Below are 19076 nucleotides of genomic sequence, written 5' to 3' on the forward strand. Positions count from 1 at the left end.
AAGCCTACTCTGTATTTTTATCGCCTTGTATTGCTTTTTATTTACTACGAATAACTAATTAGTTTATCATTTACTGATTGCACTTTTCTGGTCTTCCGCAAACACAAACTTGATCAACGCAGGTAAACTGGTGATTTTTGGTACACAGCAAAACACCAGTTCTCATTATCCTTTTACCCTTCAGAGCCATCTGACATTCCAAACGGCCTCTACAAAAACTACCAGCTGACAAAATTGCTTCACAAATAAATACTATTAGGCAAAGTAAGCTGGCTTCTTTTCGATGGCATTTCGATGGCATTGTGTTGTGAATAAGAACTAAACTATAATTCCTCTGGGCTTAAGTAGTAAACGGCTTAACTATTTAAGCGTTGCAAATGTGATTTATTCCGGTTCTTGCAAAACTTTTCAACGAATGTATTATACTCTTTTGTTTTTTTTAGTACTATATTAACTGAATATATCAGCAGAAATCCCAATATCACATTCTCCGAAAGTCTAAGGAGTAGAAATGAGCTTCGTATACGTGTGTACAAAATGCCTTTCTACATGCAGAACGTGATGTCAACAGCAGTTTTGCATCGACTTCGATAAATGCCAGTAGGGTTACAAAAGGAATAAAATACCATTACCTTTTTGTTTTTGCATGTGCCAGCGTTTACTGAACGTGATTTGAGTTATTTATCGCGCATATATTTTCTTGCCATCGACATCTAAGAAAAATTTTTACTTTTATTCCAAAGGTGCAAATTCCATACGGGCTCCTGGTGCTCAGAAAGAACATTTTTACACGCCTACAGGTGCAAATAATATTTTGATCATATTGAATAAAGTATAAATATGAAATCTTTGTATTAACATAAGTTTCATATAAATTTGCCTCTGAATTATTTGTCTAAAGCAAAGCAGTCAATGCCTGAAATATCACACTTCGAACAAAACACCAGTAGTGACAATTATTAGTAGTGCGTTTTGATTTTAAAAAAGCCTGAAATTTTTAAATGAAATAACAAGAACTGAATATTTTGGAGGCCAACTAAAGGTAAGGTAATTAACACTTTAAAGCAAGTACTAGTTATGTGTAAAGTTAAAGTATGGCCAAGAACAGAGTTTCCTTCCTTTTACCAGAAGATTTACAACGAAAAATTGTACTATACTTCCCGAGTTTAATATCGACACATTGATTGAAGTCCCGACATTTGCAATCGCTGTACATTTTATTGACTTTCATTCCCATAGCATGGTACCCAGCTTTTCCAGCTTTCCCAGTTTTCCATCAATGTTAATTGACCTAGAGTTGGGGGTGTGGGCAAATGCTTTAATTTGCCCCGAAATTTCAGTGGCAGAAATCATTTAATGGAAAAGTTTACTACAATTGAATCAACACCCACAGTCTATTTTCCCTTATGCATTTGTTGGTCATGTTGCTTCAGTCGCTCCTTTTTCATTTAATGGAAGCAAAAAGTCAAATTGAATTTCATTTGAAAATTTCCACTCTTAAACTCAGTCCAAAAAATCCAAACCGAACCGACCATCTATCAATTCCAGCTGACCCAACAGTTTCCGAAATTGCCAGCCTTCAATTAGCTCCATAAAGTTTAATTTTCAATTTATGCATTTTTATACTGCACTACCAGCAGCAAAAAATTGGGGAAAATGCAATATAAAATTGCGACTAAGAGAGTAAGCGCCAGAGTAAATTATTCATAATCGTTGCAATGGCTTCCGAGTTGCCAACGGTTTGGCATCCAGCCAATGGATTATTGAATAGCAAGAACTCCAGATATGAAAACGGCTTGGGCGCAGACTGAACTTGTTGCCAGTTGTCTAATGTGCTCGGGCACACTGAAAGAAAATTCTATTGAATTCAATTTACGAACTGGGGATATTCTAAAAGGTTATATTAAAAGCCCCCTGCTTTTCCACGAACAAGACTGACTACATGGCATGGAAGTATAGTCGGAAAAGGCGTATGCTTGGGGCGAGCTAAAGGGGTAAACAGGATTTCTGAGTTTCACCATCACTTCCCTTGGTGCAGACAATAAAAGAAAGCTGCAGTGTACTCTATAATTACCGGCTTCGGTCGGAAAAGGCATTTCATGCCGTGCCTTCTGTGGCACGAGCAAAAGAATGCACCGGGAATGAAGTGAGAAGAAGGCAGCGGCGGAAAGTGCAATTGTTTCAATTGTGTCAGACACATTGCCTTCCAGCACCCACTCCGCACTCGAGCCGCTTTCGCAATTATGCCAGGACCAAGGATCCCAGGACCTCGCACCACCACTCCGCCGAACTGGGAACCGGCTGAGCGCTGCAGTACGTCTTTGTTTTTGCACACAGCAGCATGGCACACACATATCTTGTTTATTGTGTCTCCGAGTACACATAACTTCGGGTATTTGCGTATTATAATTTGCATAAATTTCAACTGCCAGCTCCGAGTGAGCCAAAAGCTACCGAAAAGTAGGTACGAGAGCAAAGGGCAACCGACTTGCGGTGGGCGGTGGCTCAGAAAACAATTTAATAACGAGAAGATACAAGTGACAAAATGAATTATGTTGTTATTCCTCTTGCACAAACAGCCGCACACGTGCAGCCTGTTCTAGGAAGACAATTGTAAGGACATTTTTTATCTGAATGAAGCAAGTGGGACATGTGGTTCTTCAGGGGGAGTGCAAAGGCAGCCGAGTTCTTACGTGCTAGATGGGCAGAGTTCTAATCTATTTGTCCAAGTTTAAAATTTTCCCAAGTTACCTTCTTAATTAAGGCAAAATATATTTCCAAACTTAAATAATGAAATATACACCATTATTTTGCCGTAGCTTTGCTTTTTTTTCCCTTCTTAATTTGCTTTCGATGCAAGATTTAGGGTAACCCATGCTTTACTGCACAAAGCCAAGCACTAGGTGCATGACGTATACGCCCTGTGGCAAAGCGTCATCGATGATGTTTGCAATTGTGCAAAAAATAAGAGCATGCTTTGTGGCACTTCTACCGCTTTTCCTCCTATATATATGTAAATATAAAAATCCAGCCCCCAGCTGGCCCAGCATACCGATGTATTCCTGTTTTGCCCATTTCGTGGCTGCCGCTGACGGATATGATAAAGCTTCGATTATTCCATAGCCTCTATGGCAGTGTGCATACATACGTATGTACATATGTACATGTGGGGAAAAGGGCGACCAGGCAGACAACAATTTGTTAGGCGCTACAATGAACTCTGATGCGATTGATTGAAAGTCACTGGGAGAGATAAAATACCATTGGTTTATGCTGTCATCTGGCAGTAGGAAAGCTCTTTTAGCTCTCTTAGCCTTTCGGTCCCGAATTGGTTAGGCGTCGTCCTCTGCCACGTCAACAAGTTGAGGACAAACAATTTAAATTACAAAGCAAACTCAATAAAAATGTTAAAAACTTTTGGCCATGAGCAAGACATTCCGGCTGATCCGAGATTTGTTTAGTTTCCAGGTCCTTGACATGCATAAGTTATGTCCTTAGATGGCAGGCGAGTTGAGGGCAATATAGGAAGAGGAAGCCAAAGTTTTATAAGAAAAACAAATCGAGTCGCTTATTTATAAGCCTGTAAACAGATTTTATGAGCCTGCTCAGGCGGGAAGGACCAAAAGTGGCAGTGGGAGTCGTCTGTCGAGTTCCGCCATCGATTGTGGACCTTCATCCCTTCCGCCAGTTTTCAATTTATTAAAATGACCATCAAAAATCGTTTGTGTGCAAAAGTTTGCGCTTATCCCGAAACACTTTTTGGACAGTTCAAACTTCGCTTTCCCCAATTCTTTTTTTCAAATTTGGCGGCAAGCGATGACTGCGTTAAGACAAAACTTTTCGATTGAACAAAAGTTTTCGGGGATGTGTCGGACTTATGATTGCCTCGAAACGCACTGCATCCACGAGTCTGAACTTGTTTTTCATTCACTCAGACAGCATAATTTTTGATTGCGAACTTTTCCCCTGCTTTCCAAGGGAATAAAGTGGAAAGTTGTTATCCCCTTCGGTACATTTCTTATGCCAAAAGCCGTCACACACGCCATGTTTAACCCAGTGTAACCTTTTTCACCTGACTTCCCCAGAAGCCAACGCGCCGAATTCGCCGAACTAATAATACAAAGCACGGTACGACCCCAGTCAAGCGACCTAACCTAAATACCGGAAATGCCCTTTATAATGCGCTTCCGGCTCATGTGAGCAGGCCAGACAGCGGGCGGTGGAGAAGGTGGAACCCGTGGGGCTTGGTATGATGGGGTGTTTGGATAGGTGGGTGGTTCACGGTCAGGGGCTGAGTGTTAAAAACCAGACCAGCCGTTTCGGCTAATCAAAGTGTGCAGCCAACTGCAAAAGGCCGTGGAACCTGGAGGGAATGTGCGGCTAGCCAGGAAGGCTGCATCCCTGACCACACCAAACAGCCATGCAGTTGCATCAGGAGAAGGACTTCAGTTCCTTGTACACCTGTCTGTTCTAGAATGGTCTAGCCATCTTTGTAGCAGCGCTATCACGTACTGTGAACTTAATATCATATCACCAGACATATTACATATGTTAGAAATTAATTTGTAACGAATTTAAACACTCTGTTTAATATAAGCTTAAGAGTTATTATTATATTTGTTGCTTTGAGCGTTCCCCGGCTTACGTGCCCTTAACCATTACCTTTTATTTAGACCTTTCTATAAATAATAATTTTCTTTTCACACTTTTTTTTTGTGGGGGACCAATCGACTAATAAACTTTTCAAGAAAATCTCCTTAAAATCTTCCTTTCAACTTCAGCAAGATTTTGACCATCACTTTAAGTTAAGAAAGCCAGCAGCAGCACGTTTTTTAGAGTACAGCAAGGGAGTATCTGTACATCCGGCAAAAACGGATTCAACTACTTGCATTTACATCAAAAATATTTCCGATATGGCTGAATTAAATATGGTTTTAGCATAACACATTCTAGATTTGATAGAGGATGAAACATGAAGTATGAAATCAGTTTTCAGCAGTAATAAGTATTATGCTGTCGAGATTCCCGACTAAAGGTTCCTTTCTTGTCTTAATTAAACTTTGTGCCGTGCCATTACCCTCTTTATACTTAGGCTCAGTGCCCCTTTCGATCCATTTACCGCCCCCATCCGTCCGCCTTCCTGTTGCGTGCCAAGTTTTTGTGGTTAATTATCGATTAGAGGGGTCGCGAGGGCAAGGGGGAAAATCGCGGCTGGGAAGGTCCTTAGCTGGGTCGAATTCAAAAAAACAAGTTAATTGAAGTTCAAAGACTTTTAAGAGAACATTGTTAGGAAGAGTTGACACAAAAGCCGAGCATCAACGGCTTAATAAGCAGCCAGCTGTTTCGCAGCTATTATGCTCGGAGTTATTGTCCCATTAAGTTTCCTCGAACAATGTAATTATCAATGGAGCATGGAACTCCACCTGATTTATTTGTCTGCGTCATATACTGATACTTATACGAACGAAACGAAACAAATGATTACAGTTTGCCTAATTTATTGGATTTCTTCGCGGGCTCAACACGCAAATGGACTGACAGAGGTCAGTTTCCCAGCCCAGCCTGTGTCCTTTGCCTTTTTCGGGTCATTTATTAATTGCGATCCAAATGCGTGTGCTAATCTCTTCATTATGCGATTTCATAATGGATTACATTCGAATAAATGTGCCTCATTTGCCGTCTCCAGTCAGCTGCTAATTTTCTTTAATTTCGTTGCCATTTTCCTAATGATGCGTGGCCCCGTCTTGGCCCAGTCCAATTTTCCGCCCCCCCAACTTTCCTCGGTCGCGTTAATAGGTCAGTGTTCTCTTGTAATATTAATGTCTGCTAATTTTAGGCGGCTGTTGTAATTAAATCACATGCATCAGTTTCGATGAGGGTGTGCGTGGGTGGGCTCCATTAGATAATCGATATGGTTCTCATTCACATCGCGTATTTAATTGAATATAATCCCCATTGGCTGCAATCAGAATCTCCGCAGCTAAGTAAATTATAAATGAATTATACTTTGAATATAGGGAATCGAAGATTATATATATTTTGGGAACACTTATAAGAATACTTGGCATTTTAATAACATATGGCGTTAAATAATTTATATCTTCTGGACTTTGGCAATCACGAAATATTTATTTCTTGTCTCAAACTTTTGCTGTAACCATCATGTTCTTCTGGCCAGCATGAAACAAATAGGAATAATAGCTGAAAATAATCGAATTGCGCCATGTGTTGTCACAGGCTAATAGCAAAATTTGCTCTGAACTCCAGGCACTGACACTTTTCCAGGTAATTAAAACACAAATATTAGCGAATGGATGGGGATGTAACCGCCCACCTATAGAGCCCATTTTGCAATTTAAATTTTCATGAACAAGCACCGCCAGTTGTCTTCAATCTCTGGTCCCCCGCCCCGCCCCCACTCGATCCTGTTCGTCCTTAGCTGCAAGGCTCGCCTTACATTGCCTTAACAGTTTTCAATTTTCCGACGCTTGTAAGCGCAGCTGACAGCGACTAGCGAACGATACTCCAGCGAAGAGCTTATGTTTCTTGGATTCGGGGTGAATCGGGGTCTCTGGTAGGGGGAGGAGGAGGGAAAGCCATTCCACTTTGGCTTTTATTGTATTTCGGTCGCTGTCGTCGCACATTTTTACGACTATTTAAATGGTTTTCCTTTTCGGCTACAAATTGTCGACCAGGTAAGTGTTCATTGGATATGGACAGAGTTGAAGTGAAGTGTTGGGCATGGTTTGCCCTTCAATGTCTTAGAAAGGATACGCTCTGTCAGAAAACAAATTGGCAATACTTTCTACATAAATGCGACAAAGACTGCTAACTATCTGTGAATAGGAAAATATTGAATTTTTGATTCCTTTTAGATTTTGAGAAACCCAGCAGGCTGAAATCCTGTGGATCAACTTGTCATCAGTACTTGGCATTTCAGTTCCCCATATTACATTTGACCGCTCTAGCCTCAACATCGCTTTCCGATTCATAGCCAAATATCAGTGAGTGGGATTAACGCACCACCTTCATTCCATTTAACCCAGTTTTCCAATCCTCCCACAGGTCAACTGTTCAACATGATGCGCATGTTCCGATACACCAACACAGTGCAGCGTACTGCAAAGATCAGTCACGGCCTGTGGGTCCGTAGCTATGCCAAGGATGTTAAGTTCGGACCGGAGGTGAGGGCCATGATGCTGCAGGGAGTGGACGTGCTGGCGGATGCCGTGGCCGTGACCATGGGACCAAAGGGACGCAACGTGATCATCGAGCAGAGCTGGGGATCGCCGAAGATTACCAAGGACGGCGTGACGGTGGCCAAGTCGATTGCCCTCAAGGACAAGTTCCAGAACATCGGCGCCAAGCTGGTGCAGGATGTGGCCAACAACACAAACGAGGAGGCGGGTGATGGCACCACCACGGCCACCGTTCTGGCCCGCGCCATTGCCAAGGAGGGATTCGAGAAGATTTCACGGGGTGCCAGTCCGGTGGAGATCCGCCGCGGAGTGATGCTGGCCATCGAGACGGTCAAGGACAACCTTCGCCGGTTGTCCCGACCAGTTAACACGCCCGAGGAGATCTGCCAGGTGGCGACGATCTCTGCGAATGGTGACAAGTCGGTGGGAAACCTCATCAGCGAGGCCATCAAGAAAGTGGGTCGAGACGGCGTTATCACTGTCAAGGATGGCAAGACCCTTTGCGATGAACTGGAGGTGATCGAGGGCATGAAATTTGACCGTGGTTACATTTCACCGTACTTCATAAACACCTCCAAGGGAGCAAAGGTGGAGTTCCAGGACGCGCTTCTCCTCTTTTGCGAGAAGAAAATCAAGTCGGCACCCAGCATCGTGCCTGCCCTGGAGTTGGCCAACGCGCAGCGCAAGCCCTTGGTCATTATCGCTGAGGATTTGGAGGCGGAGGCACTCAGCACCCTGGTGGTGAACCGCCTGAAGGTGGGCCTCCAAGTGTGTGCGGTGAAGGCGCCCGGATTTGGAGACAATCGCAAGGAGAATCTGAAGGACATGGCCGTGGCCACCGGTGGCATCGTGTTCGGAGACGAGGCCAATATGGTACGGCTCGAGGATATCAAGATGAGTGATTTTGGACGTGTCGGCGAGGTAGTTGTCTCAAAGGACGACACAATGCTGCTCAAGGGCAAGGGACAGAAGGCGGATGTGGAGAAAAGGGTCGAGGGTCTGCGCGAGGCCATCAAGGAGTCGACTTCCTCCTACGAGAAGGAGAAGATGCAGGAGCGTTTGGCACGCCTCTCCTCCGGTGTGGCCTTGCTGCGAGTGGGCGGCTCCAGCGACGTGGAGGTCAGCGAGAAGAAGGATCGAGTCATCGATGCCCTGAATGCCACCCGTGCTGCCGTGGAGGAGGGAATTGTGCCCGGTGGCGGCACCGCCCTGCTGCGTTGTATCCAGAAGCTGAACGACTTGAAGGGCGCCAACGAGGACCAAAACATGGGCATCGAGATCATCCGGCGTGCGCTGCGCATGCCCTGTCTCACGATTGCCAAGAATGCTGGCGTAGATGGTGCAATGGTGGTGGCCAAGGTGGAGATCCTCGACGGCGACTATGGCTACGATGCCCTGAAGGGCGAGTACGGCAACATGATTGAGCGCGGTATCATCGATCCCACCAAGGTGGTGCGCACCGCCATCTCGGACGCAGCTGGAGTCGCCTCTCTTCTGACCACTGCAGAGGCTGTAGTTACGGAGTTGCCGTTGGAGGAGGCCGCCGCTGCTGGAGCGGCAGCCGGATTGGGTGCTCTCGGCGGCATGGGCATGGGCGGTATGGGCATGTAATCCTTAATGATTTTCTTACCACGATGTCATATTCTTACCTAAATTCAAAACACGGAAACGCTCATGGTTTGACACTTTCTAGCCGAGCGGTTTGCATTACCCTTTTACAATATTATTGATGTTAAATATATGTGAAATAAGGAATATACTAGTGACATAGAAAAGTTGGTGTTCATTTCATTAAATTCTCCATAATCAGTGGAATTGACAGGAAGAATTATAAACTCCTTACGTCTGTCTGCAAAAAGCATGCCGGTGTTGGATTTGAAATCACTGATTGTTGATGCTTCCTCTCGTGGTTTTTGTGGCTCCATTTCTCAATGCCTTTCCCCAGTTGTTTGTTACTTTGCAGCGCCCTGGCCACTGACAGTCTGCTTGTCCTGGAAGTGCTCTTTTACACATGTCCTTTGCTGTGTTTTGTCACAGTTGCCCTGTTGTGCCAGCCACTTGGTGCAGTTTTTGTCGTGTGCCGGGCCCTTCCGTTTTTGCATTTCGCTATGAAATATGAAGCAGTCAGGGACAGTGGAGTACGCTTTCGGGCTTTTCTAATTGTGCTGGGTTAGCGGAGGTGGGTGCTAAGGGGGGCACAGGATGAGGGCAGAAATAATAAACCGCCACTTGACTTTCATGCATTTGCTGCTTAACTTTGCGACATTTATAATGGCATTCGTTGTGTCCTTCGGGCGGAAAGAAATCTGCTTGGATAGTTTCCACTTGGCCTTGCACTAAGCGTATGCAGGCCTCTTCAGCCTCATTCCCTTTCCGTTCCCCATCCCCATAACCATCCCCATTATCATGCTCATCCTCATCCTTGGGCTCATCGTCGGAAAGCGGCTAAGAAAATCGCTTGGGCCCGCGGGCCAAGTGGGTAACAGAGCGTATACTGAAACCTCGTTGCTGCTCGTTTCAGCACTCTATGCATGTTGAGCATTATTCCTGCGGCTTATCCTTGGCGCTGCGCTTACACTCGAGTCGCTGCTGTTGCAACATCCTGCCAGGACACAGCCCAGCCGTGGAAGGGGCCAAGTCCCCCTCACAACCCCCTCTAAAATCCCCTGCCTACAGCCCCTGGCTGTTTATGTTGTCAACGCAAATTGCACTTTCTGCTTGCCGTGTGATGTTCAAGTGCCTGTTAGGAAGATGATCCGCCCACGTGTCTTAATGATGCTACACGAGAACGCATTCTGGCCCCCGGGCTGCAACAATGCGCCACTTAATTATGAAAAAGGCCGCTTTGAGTGTCGGCTGTACGGGCATGGGGCATGGGATTCCGGAGCGTTTGCCACCATAACGCCCCATCTAACGTCAGATTTACGACTCCGGCTAATCCTGTTCGCTTAGCGCATTAAATCAGCTCCGAAATGGCCATAAAATTGCCCTCGCCTACATTGCAAACATTTCAAAAATTGACAATTTATTACAAGAGTTGCTTCGGACGGTCGGGGGACTGCGGTGAAGTAAGGCAAACTTTTTTTTAAGCCAAAAAAGTTCCCACACAATGGAATGGAATACTACACTGGGCTTCAAAGTGCAGCTATATAAAATGTGCTTACAAAAATATTAAAAAAGCTCTCTGTAAGTGAAGTTATATGAATATTGAATAAATAAATACAATTTCAGGTAACTCTATAAAGCTTTTAGCCATTTTTATTTCTTTAACTTCATTTACAAGATTTAAAGGGATGAAAAAATCGAATCAATTTTCTCGCATTATTTTTGAGTTTGTAAACCAACGATATTACCATGTAGTCATCCATTAGATACCCAGTTTTCAATACGAATGAATGGAAAATTTGTGATCCTTAATTCACTCTTCTTTTGGGTCAATTCCAGTTATCTGGCGTTTTGAAAATGTGTCCCAAGTCATCTGACGCGAATTCTCCGAGAGCTTGGGGCAGATTTATATTGCATTTGATTTTGAATTTTGTTTGCTTGTGGTGGAACATACACACACACACACACTCGAACTGAAGCGGCATGCAGCTGCAGTTGCCGCTGTAACATGCAGTTTTACATATACAATATGGCCATTGTTATGATTTATGTGGCAGAAATATTTCGGGCGCGCTTCCTGCAAATGTTTGCTTTTTTGCGATGGCACTAAGCGAGGGAGCAGGCCCAACCACCACCCACTTTATACGTTTTATGGCACAGCTGGGTGGTTGGTAGGTATGGGCGGTGGGGTGGTGGGGGATCGCGCTTAACCCGGCCATATTCAATTTCAATTTGCACCCCATCAAAAGACAAACAAAAGTCTTTGAACTTTGGCCATAAACATATTGCCGGGCTTCGTTGCGTTGCGTTTCGATACGATTCGTTTCGTTTTTCCATGTTTTTGGCAGGAACCCAGTCTGGCGAACGGGACGACATGTGGAGAGCCTTCGACTTCTGTTGTCGACTACTGCACTCGTCGTCGGTTGGGGCGTTGCTCCATGTCGCAGATTCCTTTGACTCTTGGAGGCTGGGCCATAAACCAATTCGTTTTATGAATATACACGAGTGCCGCTCTGGCACCCCAGTCGATGTCGAACTTGTGAGCCTTCTTCGTAATTGAATTCCATGCGGAGCGTCTTCAACTCTGTGATGCTCGTACTCCTAGTGGCCTTTAAAGGCCACTTCCCTCCCATAGACTTAAATGCTTAACGGCCGACCAGATGTTATCCCAAACTGTCCATCGGGCGGCGCAATTCATAAACGGAAATGGGAGCCAAACGTGTTGGCCAACACAAACAATGCTGCCATGGGTTTCGTCTAACAGCTCAGCCCTCAACCCTATCATTCGTCGCTCAGGAAATGCAACGATACCCTTGCATTTGGGCTCTGGATTTCATTGTTGCAGTCTCTCTTGGGGCCAGTGCCCCTATGTCCTGGTCACCAAGTGGCATGCGTTTCTAATTTCCTGATGCCTGGGCCCCATCGGGCGCCCTCAAATGTCCCCGCTGCTTGACCTGACAATTCTAAATTCGAGCTCACTGCAATTTATAAAGGCCACCAGTGTTTAATGTGTCTGGCTGGTCTGTATTTCGAATAATTGAATTCGCAATGGCTCTGCGTGTTGACAGCCCGACGGGCAGATCCTTGATGATGATGAATGAACAGGGACAGAAATCAACAGAATAAAGGCACTTTTACTTGGAATCAAATGAGCTCGTACCACAATTTCTTTTCGAAACCCTACAACAGCAGTTCCAACACCTTCTATCTATCTATTATAAAAGCTGTATTTTAAAATAAATACTTAGTTTCACACATCAGGACTTAATTGCAGCTGCAGTTGAGCATTTTAGCCTGAGTGGTCAGGACATGCAGGACAATCGATCGCATTGATTGGATGGACAGCAATTACCACTGATTTTTTCGCCTCTTTATTAATTGCAAGGCGCCGTCGAGTCGGCGCTTCAGTTCACCCACTCTGCAACCAAAAGGCAGCCAGCCGACGAGCAATTAATCAATTTGGCCTCTTAATTATCGAGTCCAAAGCTGCGAAATCAGAGTAAGACAAACATTACGAGTTCAGCCAAAGAGTGAAATGAATTGCGCGGAGTCGGCCTAGTTGACCGAACAGTTAATTAAATGGAACGTATCCTACCCATCCATCGGCAGCCTTAAAGTTATACAAATTCGCAGTTGCCTCTCTGTATCGGAGCCGATTAAAATGCCATCAATTTCAAAATGGATAGCTGGCGAAAAGGGGGCTTCATCTCGAGACCCAGCCTGTCAGCTGTGGAAATGTGCGATGCGACAACTTAGGCGCCTCCTTCGTATTGCATTTTGCCAGCTGGCGCTTTGTTGCCATATTTCACGCTCCACGACGCCCGTCCCAAGCTGGAATTTTCCATTTCGTCTCATTCTGTATGCACTCAACGCATTAAGTGGCGACATGTGTTACACTAAAGACAGCGCCACCGAGAAAGGGCCCAAAAATGGCATGCCTTCGGGGCGGACTAGGATGAACGAATCCGGAATGAGGATGGCCCATCCCCTGGGCATAGGGATGGGGATGGGCATGGGGATGATGATGGAGATGGGGATGAGCCGCAGTTAGCTGTTAGTGGGGTGTTAATAGAACGCAGCAGGCAGTGAGCTGCATTCAAATGCATCACTGGTCCGAACATGACCCGAGTCATCATGGCACATCGCCATGACTCCACGCATTAATCAAATGTTAATCCGAGGACGACAGCTTTTTTTCCCAGATCTCCCGAAAACACAGAGCCTTTTGAAGTCTGGTTTGGAAAACATGGGAGACATCACGGAAATTCTCCAATTAGCCAGTTTTGCCATTTTCCTTGGTTTTCGATTTGCGCATATTTTCTGCTAATTAAGGGGCGTCGTTATGCCAACTGCAGGCATCTCTGCCTGCCTGTTCCACCTCGCCAGGTGGTCACAATCAGTGAAATGAAATATTCTTGGGCATCAGAACCGCAGGCTCAGTGCTAGGATGAACCCAGCTGGCAAGCCCAAAATGCGAATGTTTTGACAAAATTGATTACACCTCATCTTTGATGAGAGAACTCAGCTGTTGAATGAAAACTAATTTATGGGTCAAATAATTTATTGGTTTATTTGTTGACAATGCTGTGCCGTACTCTAAATGGTTCTAACTAAATTATTATTTTAGGACGCAAAGTTATTTGTCAGGGAGAAGACGATGATTGTGAATTCACAAAAGTTGTCAACGTTGCGTTCTGGCATATTCAAAAGCTTTGCAAATTGAATGAGAAACTTGTTTTTATCACCTTCACTCCGAATGGTGCAATTATGCCCCGAGAACCTTTCTCGCCTTTGGTAATTTATTTATTAAACACTTGGCCAGGAAAAGGCAAACAAATTGTGAAGCTCTCCAAGGGGAGTCACGTAGTAAATGCATAAAAAATCGGCAACCGAAAGAAAGTAAAGTCGGTTGTCCCATGCATTTATGCAAAATGTGAGACATTGTTGCGAGACCTTCTAGCAGCATTAAGCTGTGGTGCGTGTCCCACTAATTTGACCCAAAAGGAAACAGTCAGCACGAACCTCATATAAACCATTTGAGCAAAGGGCGGGATCACTCGAAATGGAAATAGTTCTCCAGCTCTGGCTGCCACTTTGCATAATTCACGAGGCACCAAGGGGACGCCATAGAACAGGAGGCCCAAGATGAACCTGCTCTCTGGGCACAATTTAAGTCGAAGGCTTCAGGACCAAGCACTAATTGCACAAGCAGCCTAGTTAAGTCAATCCCACAGGACACAAACACATCGAATGAACCGCAGGCTGGCGTCACTAATTAAAATAAAATTGATTTAGTCGCCGAATTCATGCTCCTCCGGCACAGCGGTGGTATTGCTGCGGTTTTCCATACCAAAGTGTGCATGCACCGCAATCTGGATAATTATTTATTTTGCCTGTAGCTTCGAGCTCTGAAGCATCCTTTAACCATTTGCGGTAACAACAATTTCTGTTCTGCCATCGATGCGTTTGAGCATGCATTTCCATCTGCCATAGGCTTCTGAGCCACTCTTAAATCACAGGACTTTTCACATTTCTTTGCGGCCTATGCAACTGGTATACTATTGTAGATATTTTCTGGGATTATTCACAGAGATTATGAAGCAAAAAAAAGAGGGACAAGAGAGTGTATAATATCAAGTATATCAGTTGACGTGCAACGTCACTAACTCTCTTGTTTTGTAAATAACTGCTCCTCTCGACGAACCTATCATAAAAATATTAAGCCATTTCAAGTGTGCGCCTCAATTGTATCTCTTATTTGCATCAACTTGCTGCATTAAATTAATGTTTCGAAACAGACAAACCATTTAACTCGGCAACGAACTGTCGACCAGGCAGCCCTGACCTCCTCGGTGGCAGCCACAAAGCTGCGTTCATCGCTCGCAAGCTGCAACTAACAACGTTGCCAATCCTCTGGACCACCTATACCCCAACTCCCAGCTCCGCCCACCGCAGTTAATTTGTTGTACAAGCCCGCACACAAATAAAGCAGCCAACGAGCGGCTGGAGGAGCAATTCGTTTGCTTTGAGCCAACATGCAACACTTTATCCACTGGATGACTGTTTTCAAATTTACAGCATGTCAACGGGCGAGAGGGCCTGAACAAGCGCACCCAAAGTTTCTGGGGTCCCGTCGGGTCCAGTATTCCACATCACATTAACCATATGGTTGGGAAGAGCGCACACTGCACTTGGCTTCTAAATTGGGTAAATATGCATTGCGTATACGTACTGTTGCGCCTGCTATTTGCATCTTGCAACGATGCATTCGTTTGCGTTCGCTGAGTGCAGCGAAATTTAGTGTTTCTCGCAGCAAAGATGAAAAACTTCATGCGGCATTGAATTTGGATATTTTGTAAGGACTCCCGAATTCTGCTTCTGCTATAATGCAATATAATTATAATAAAGTACAATAACAATCATATATTTGATTCAGCTTTGTCTAAAGGCCAACAATACGAAAATAAAGCAATGGAAAACCGCAGTAAACTTTTCAAGAGAAGGGTAAAAAGTGTATTTATTAAAGGATTTGTACGTTGTACATCGATCGATACAATTTAAAGGGTGTAATTATCAGATTTTTCTCAGGAATTAAACAATAGTCACGTCGACCAAACCAACAAGTCTTTAAATGCTTTATTTTTAAGTAAATATTTAATATTCGACAATATTCAAATATTTGAAAATGGAACAAGTCGAAGGAAGGCATTTCCTAACCAGCTCACGTACTTACACAAACACCTGTATTAAACAATGGACATAAAATCAGGACTTGCGGAGGAAAAAATAAGGTAAGGGGAGAAAGTTTCGAATAGCAGGATTTCTTGTGCCAACTTCACCGACGTAAGAGAATACGCCACATGGCCAACACGTTTCGCATTGATGTTGAAATTGTTACTCGGTTGCTCCGCTTGTGTTGGCCCTTTTTTCGCTCAGTTGAGCTCACATTTTATGGTCAAGTTGCATTCTGTTTCATTTATATTTCATGTGTGGTTTTTATTTTCCGCTTCCTCTGGGCAAGACGATTTCACATTTTACTTTTCCTATTAATGTCAATTTAAATGTTCCAACACTTTAGTTGCTTGCAGAGAATGACCCAAGGGTGTTTACTGCCGTTGTCCGACTGAGATATTGTTTGCACAAAAGCACTTAAAGACTGCATTACTCCTCCTAGATAATCGCTCGGAAAATAGTTGAATTCCCTTTTCCGCTCGAGTCCAGTTCCGCAGTCATTTGTGGCAATTTGCGTGCTCATTGTTAATTTGATTCTCGGCTAGCGATAAACGAAAAACACCTCGACAGCTCCTGGGGCCTCAGCTATTTGGATTGGGCGTGGCTGGGCGCATAATTGAACGATAAATTAAATAAGAGCACTGGTGAGACTAAGCCCCAAAACGCATTCAATCGTTAAAGCCCGTTGCCGTTTCGGGCTTCCCAGGCAATTGAACTGTAAGCTCGAACTCTGCCAACTATACCTTCAGCTGAATAGCTGGTAAGGCAATGAATCACTGAAAAATAAGTATTTAAAAGCGATTTTAAAGTTTATGTTATGAAGTAGCTTTTCAATACTTGTACTGAGATAAAAGCAATACTTTTAAAAATAAGTTAAAACTTTTCAGCCTGCTTAAATCCATCATAAATTAGTGAAAAGCGACTATCGCATTACTGAGTAACCATGAAAAGTTTAATGTAAATATGTGTGGGTTGAGATTGTGTGTAGGAATGATTTTCCAGAGTTTATGACTAATTAAAAACTTTTAAAATGTGCTTTTACACCAAATTTAAGGCCATTTAATGCAAGGGTCGGCGTTTCCGTAACGCCACCCCAATCTTTCATGGGCGCATTCGAACTTTGATGTTTTTGTCGGCTTAGACGTTCACGGTCTGGCGGACATTTGCCCAGTTGAGCGCAGCTGGGGAGTGTGAGAAGCGCATAGAAGGGCGCAAATCAAAGCGGCAGTTGTGGCATGCTGGGAGCAACCTTTCACCATAGGTCACACAAATTGAATGTGAAATCACAGCATCAGGTGGAGAAGGAAGACGCGAAAGCAGCTGCAATGAGTGACTTACCCGTGGTGAAGAGCAGTACGTATGTAGAATCAGCGCAGCACAGCGGGCACCTGCTCTAATACCCAATCCCAGCCATGAATAGCCTTAGCCAGAGGTCGCCGTATAGCCAGATTGGGATGGGAGCTGCCGGGGGCTTCCTCACCGGCTTTGTGCTCCTCAAGGCGAGTAAGATAATGGCCGTGGCCGCGGGCGGTACCATTCTGGCGCTCGAGCTGGCATGGCAGGCGGGACTGGTCAAGCTGGATGTGCTCAAGACATTCTCACAGCCGGAACAGGATCAGTCCCGGGGGCAGCTGCAGGTCAGAGAAATGTCCCTGGAGGCAGTGAATCTTAGCCGCGTTCAGGAACTCGGGGATAAAGCCAGGAGGGCGTGTGCAACCAGCGGTCGTCTGGGTGTGGCCTTCTTGGGCGGCTTTCTACTCGGCTTTGGATGGGCTTAACTAATGCAAATTATGATCGCAACACATACATATACAATATTTAAGTTGATGTAAACGAAAGTTTTCACCTGTAGTGGCCTGCGGGAACACTTTTTTGCAGTTTTTGGGTGCCGGCACGCAGGGAAAGTTTCCATAACAAAAGCCTTGAACATTTTATAGAAATTCTCTTAACAAATAGCCAAGCCTCTCTTCACCGCACACACACACAAACACCTATATACTCTAACGTGCATTTAAAGTTTGTGCTTCGCATAAAAAGCGACCCAGCAAAAACTTCAAACTTGTAACAACATTTTCATGCGCTTTTAAGCATTTCAATTTTCCCCGCCCGGTGGTAGAAAATTTATGCATAAGCAAAGTTTTTCATAACCAAGGCAATAGCTTAGCAATGTATGCATTGCATATGCATTGCGCGACTTGAAAAATATGTGATTAGCAAGCTAGAATCATATGCAAAATTGGGAAAAGGAATATAAACATTGACAGTTTTTCCAAATTTATATGTATGTATAGAATGCTGGTCTCCAAATCAATTAAAATAATCCCTTGCACCAGCACAGAGTGAGAATAATAAGTGAGCCTGTCACGTTTGAATAACTATTTGACATCTGGCCGAGATATTCCTTAGCTCGTTTTTTCCATATATTCTGCTATGGGTAAAATGCAAGCGATTGCTGCAAGCGATCGAAAAATAAATATGCCACACTGGTCAGGATCTTCTCCCAACAATAAAAATCAATTTAAATCGAGCCCGAAACTCACACACTCACTAGCATACGCATCACGTACGGCAACGTACGGAACACATGTCGTATGAGCAATGAAATTTGCATTTGAAAAAGCCAAAAATTGTTTTCTTTTGCGAACGAACAGCCCCTGCACCCAATTTAAAGTCCGGCAATTGGCAAACTAGTTAGATTTGACATTTTAATTATTCAAATGCCGATTGGCCCGATAATGGATAATCCCAATTAGCAAGGTATGGCCTTTAGTGGTTGCCAGAATTAATTGAAAGAGAGCGGAGCGAGTGGGACAGTCCGAGGATAAATGAAGTCGAAAGTTTCGCCAGTGATTAGCATGGAAATCGGAGGGAGAACACCAGCAAAGGAGTAAAAGTCGCGTCGGCAGAGGTCGAGACTGCAGTGCGATTGTGATTGGACGACCGCAGGCGGCGGTGGATTCAATTAATTAAAGGTGATAATTGGTTAGCTAATTGGAAACAAGATTTTCACTTAAAAAGAACTAAGAAATTCGCAAAAGGGGAACACGGCCATTACTGGTTTGAATTTAATGGCAAATTAGCGTAGAATTTACAAAAAATCAAAACGAATTAATATTATTTTTACCATATTGGACATTTCCAACCAAACAAAACGTATAAAATAATGAACTTCTGTCTACCCAGTATGCCATCTAGTCGTGCCTACAATTGAGTTGATGAATACGGTTAAATATTAATTTATAAGGCTTTGGAAAACATTTACTTGGCCTTAACCACATAATCCGTAGGCTCCGGCAATTACACATGCAAGCTTGAACATACACAACACAAAATCAAATTTCAATGGCCCAAACAACAAATGGCCTGCCATTGTTTGCCATCAAAGCAAACCAAACCAACCCGAAGCGAAACCGAAACCGAAACTCCAGAGTCCGAGCCAAATGCGTGTAAATGTGCAATATGTCTCACAATTTGACCAAAACAGAATTTGCACAAGACCACAAATAGGCAAATTGAAAATATCTGGCCTGGTCGTGGGAA

The 19076-nt window shown here is 44.1% G+C and overlaps 2 protein-coding genes across 3 annotated transcripts; both read left to right on the plus strand.

Annotated features, from left to right (window-relative positions):
• The first annotated feature begins 891 nt into the window (after positions 1 to 891).
• LOC6613510 (60 kDa heat shock protein homolog 2, mitochondrial) lies at positions 892 to 8965 on the plus strand. The gene is made up of 3 exons (XM_002037942.2): positions 892 to 1042; positions 6876 to 7004; positions 7066 to 8965. The coding sequence occupies exon 3, from the start codon at positions 7080 to 7082 to the stop codon at positions 8808 to 8810; it is 1731 nt and encodes a 576-aa protein (XP_002037978.1). The 5' UTR covers positions 892 to 1042; positions 6876 to 7004; positions 7066 to 7079; the 3' UTR covers positions 8811 to 8965.
• A 7825-nt stretch (positions 8966 to 16790) lies between these two features.
• Positions 16791 to 17337, plus strand: LOC6613511. Of its 2 annotated transcripts, none has more exons than XM_002037943.2 (2): positions 16791 to 16893; positions 16947 to 17337. In XM_002037943.2, exon 2 carries the CDS (start codon positions 16949 to 16951, stop codon positions 17312 to 17314), a length of 366 nt encoding a protein of 121 aa, XP_002037979.1. In that variant the 5' UTR covers positions 16791 to 16893; positions 16947 to 16948; the 3' UTR covers positions 17315 to 17337. The 2 variants fall into 2 exon arrangements, with proteins under 2 accessions (XP_002037979.1, XP_032582981.1); XM_032727090.1 differs by having other exon boundaries at positions 16791 to 16889.
• Positions 17338 to 19076: the final 1739 nt, after the last annotated feature.

Source organism: Drosophila sechellia, chromosome 2L, assembly GCF_004382195.2.
Source record: "Drosophila sechellia strain sech25 chromosome 2L, ASM438219v1, whole genome shotgun sequence".
Taxonomy (NCBI): Eukaryota; Metazoa; Arthropoda; class Insecta; order Diptera; family Drosophilidae; genus Drosophila; species Drosophila sechellia.

Bases quoted from the DNA above. Each gene is read 5' to 3' on its own strand.
- LOC6613510 (XM_002037942.2), top strand. From the start codon at position 7,080: ATGATGCGCATGTTCCGATACACCAACACAGTGCAGCGTACTGCAAAG.
- LOC6613511 (XM_032727090.1), top strand. From the start codon at position 16,862: ATGAGTGACTTACCCGTGGTGAAGAGCA. The intron at 16,890-16,946 runs GTACGTATGTAG...ACCCAATCCCAG, and splicing joins CTTACCCGTGGTGAAGAGCA to CCATGAATAGCCTTAGCCAG.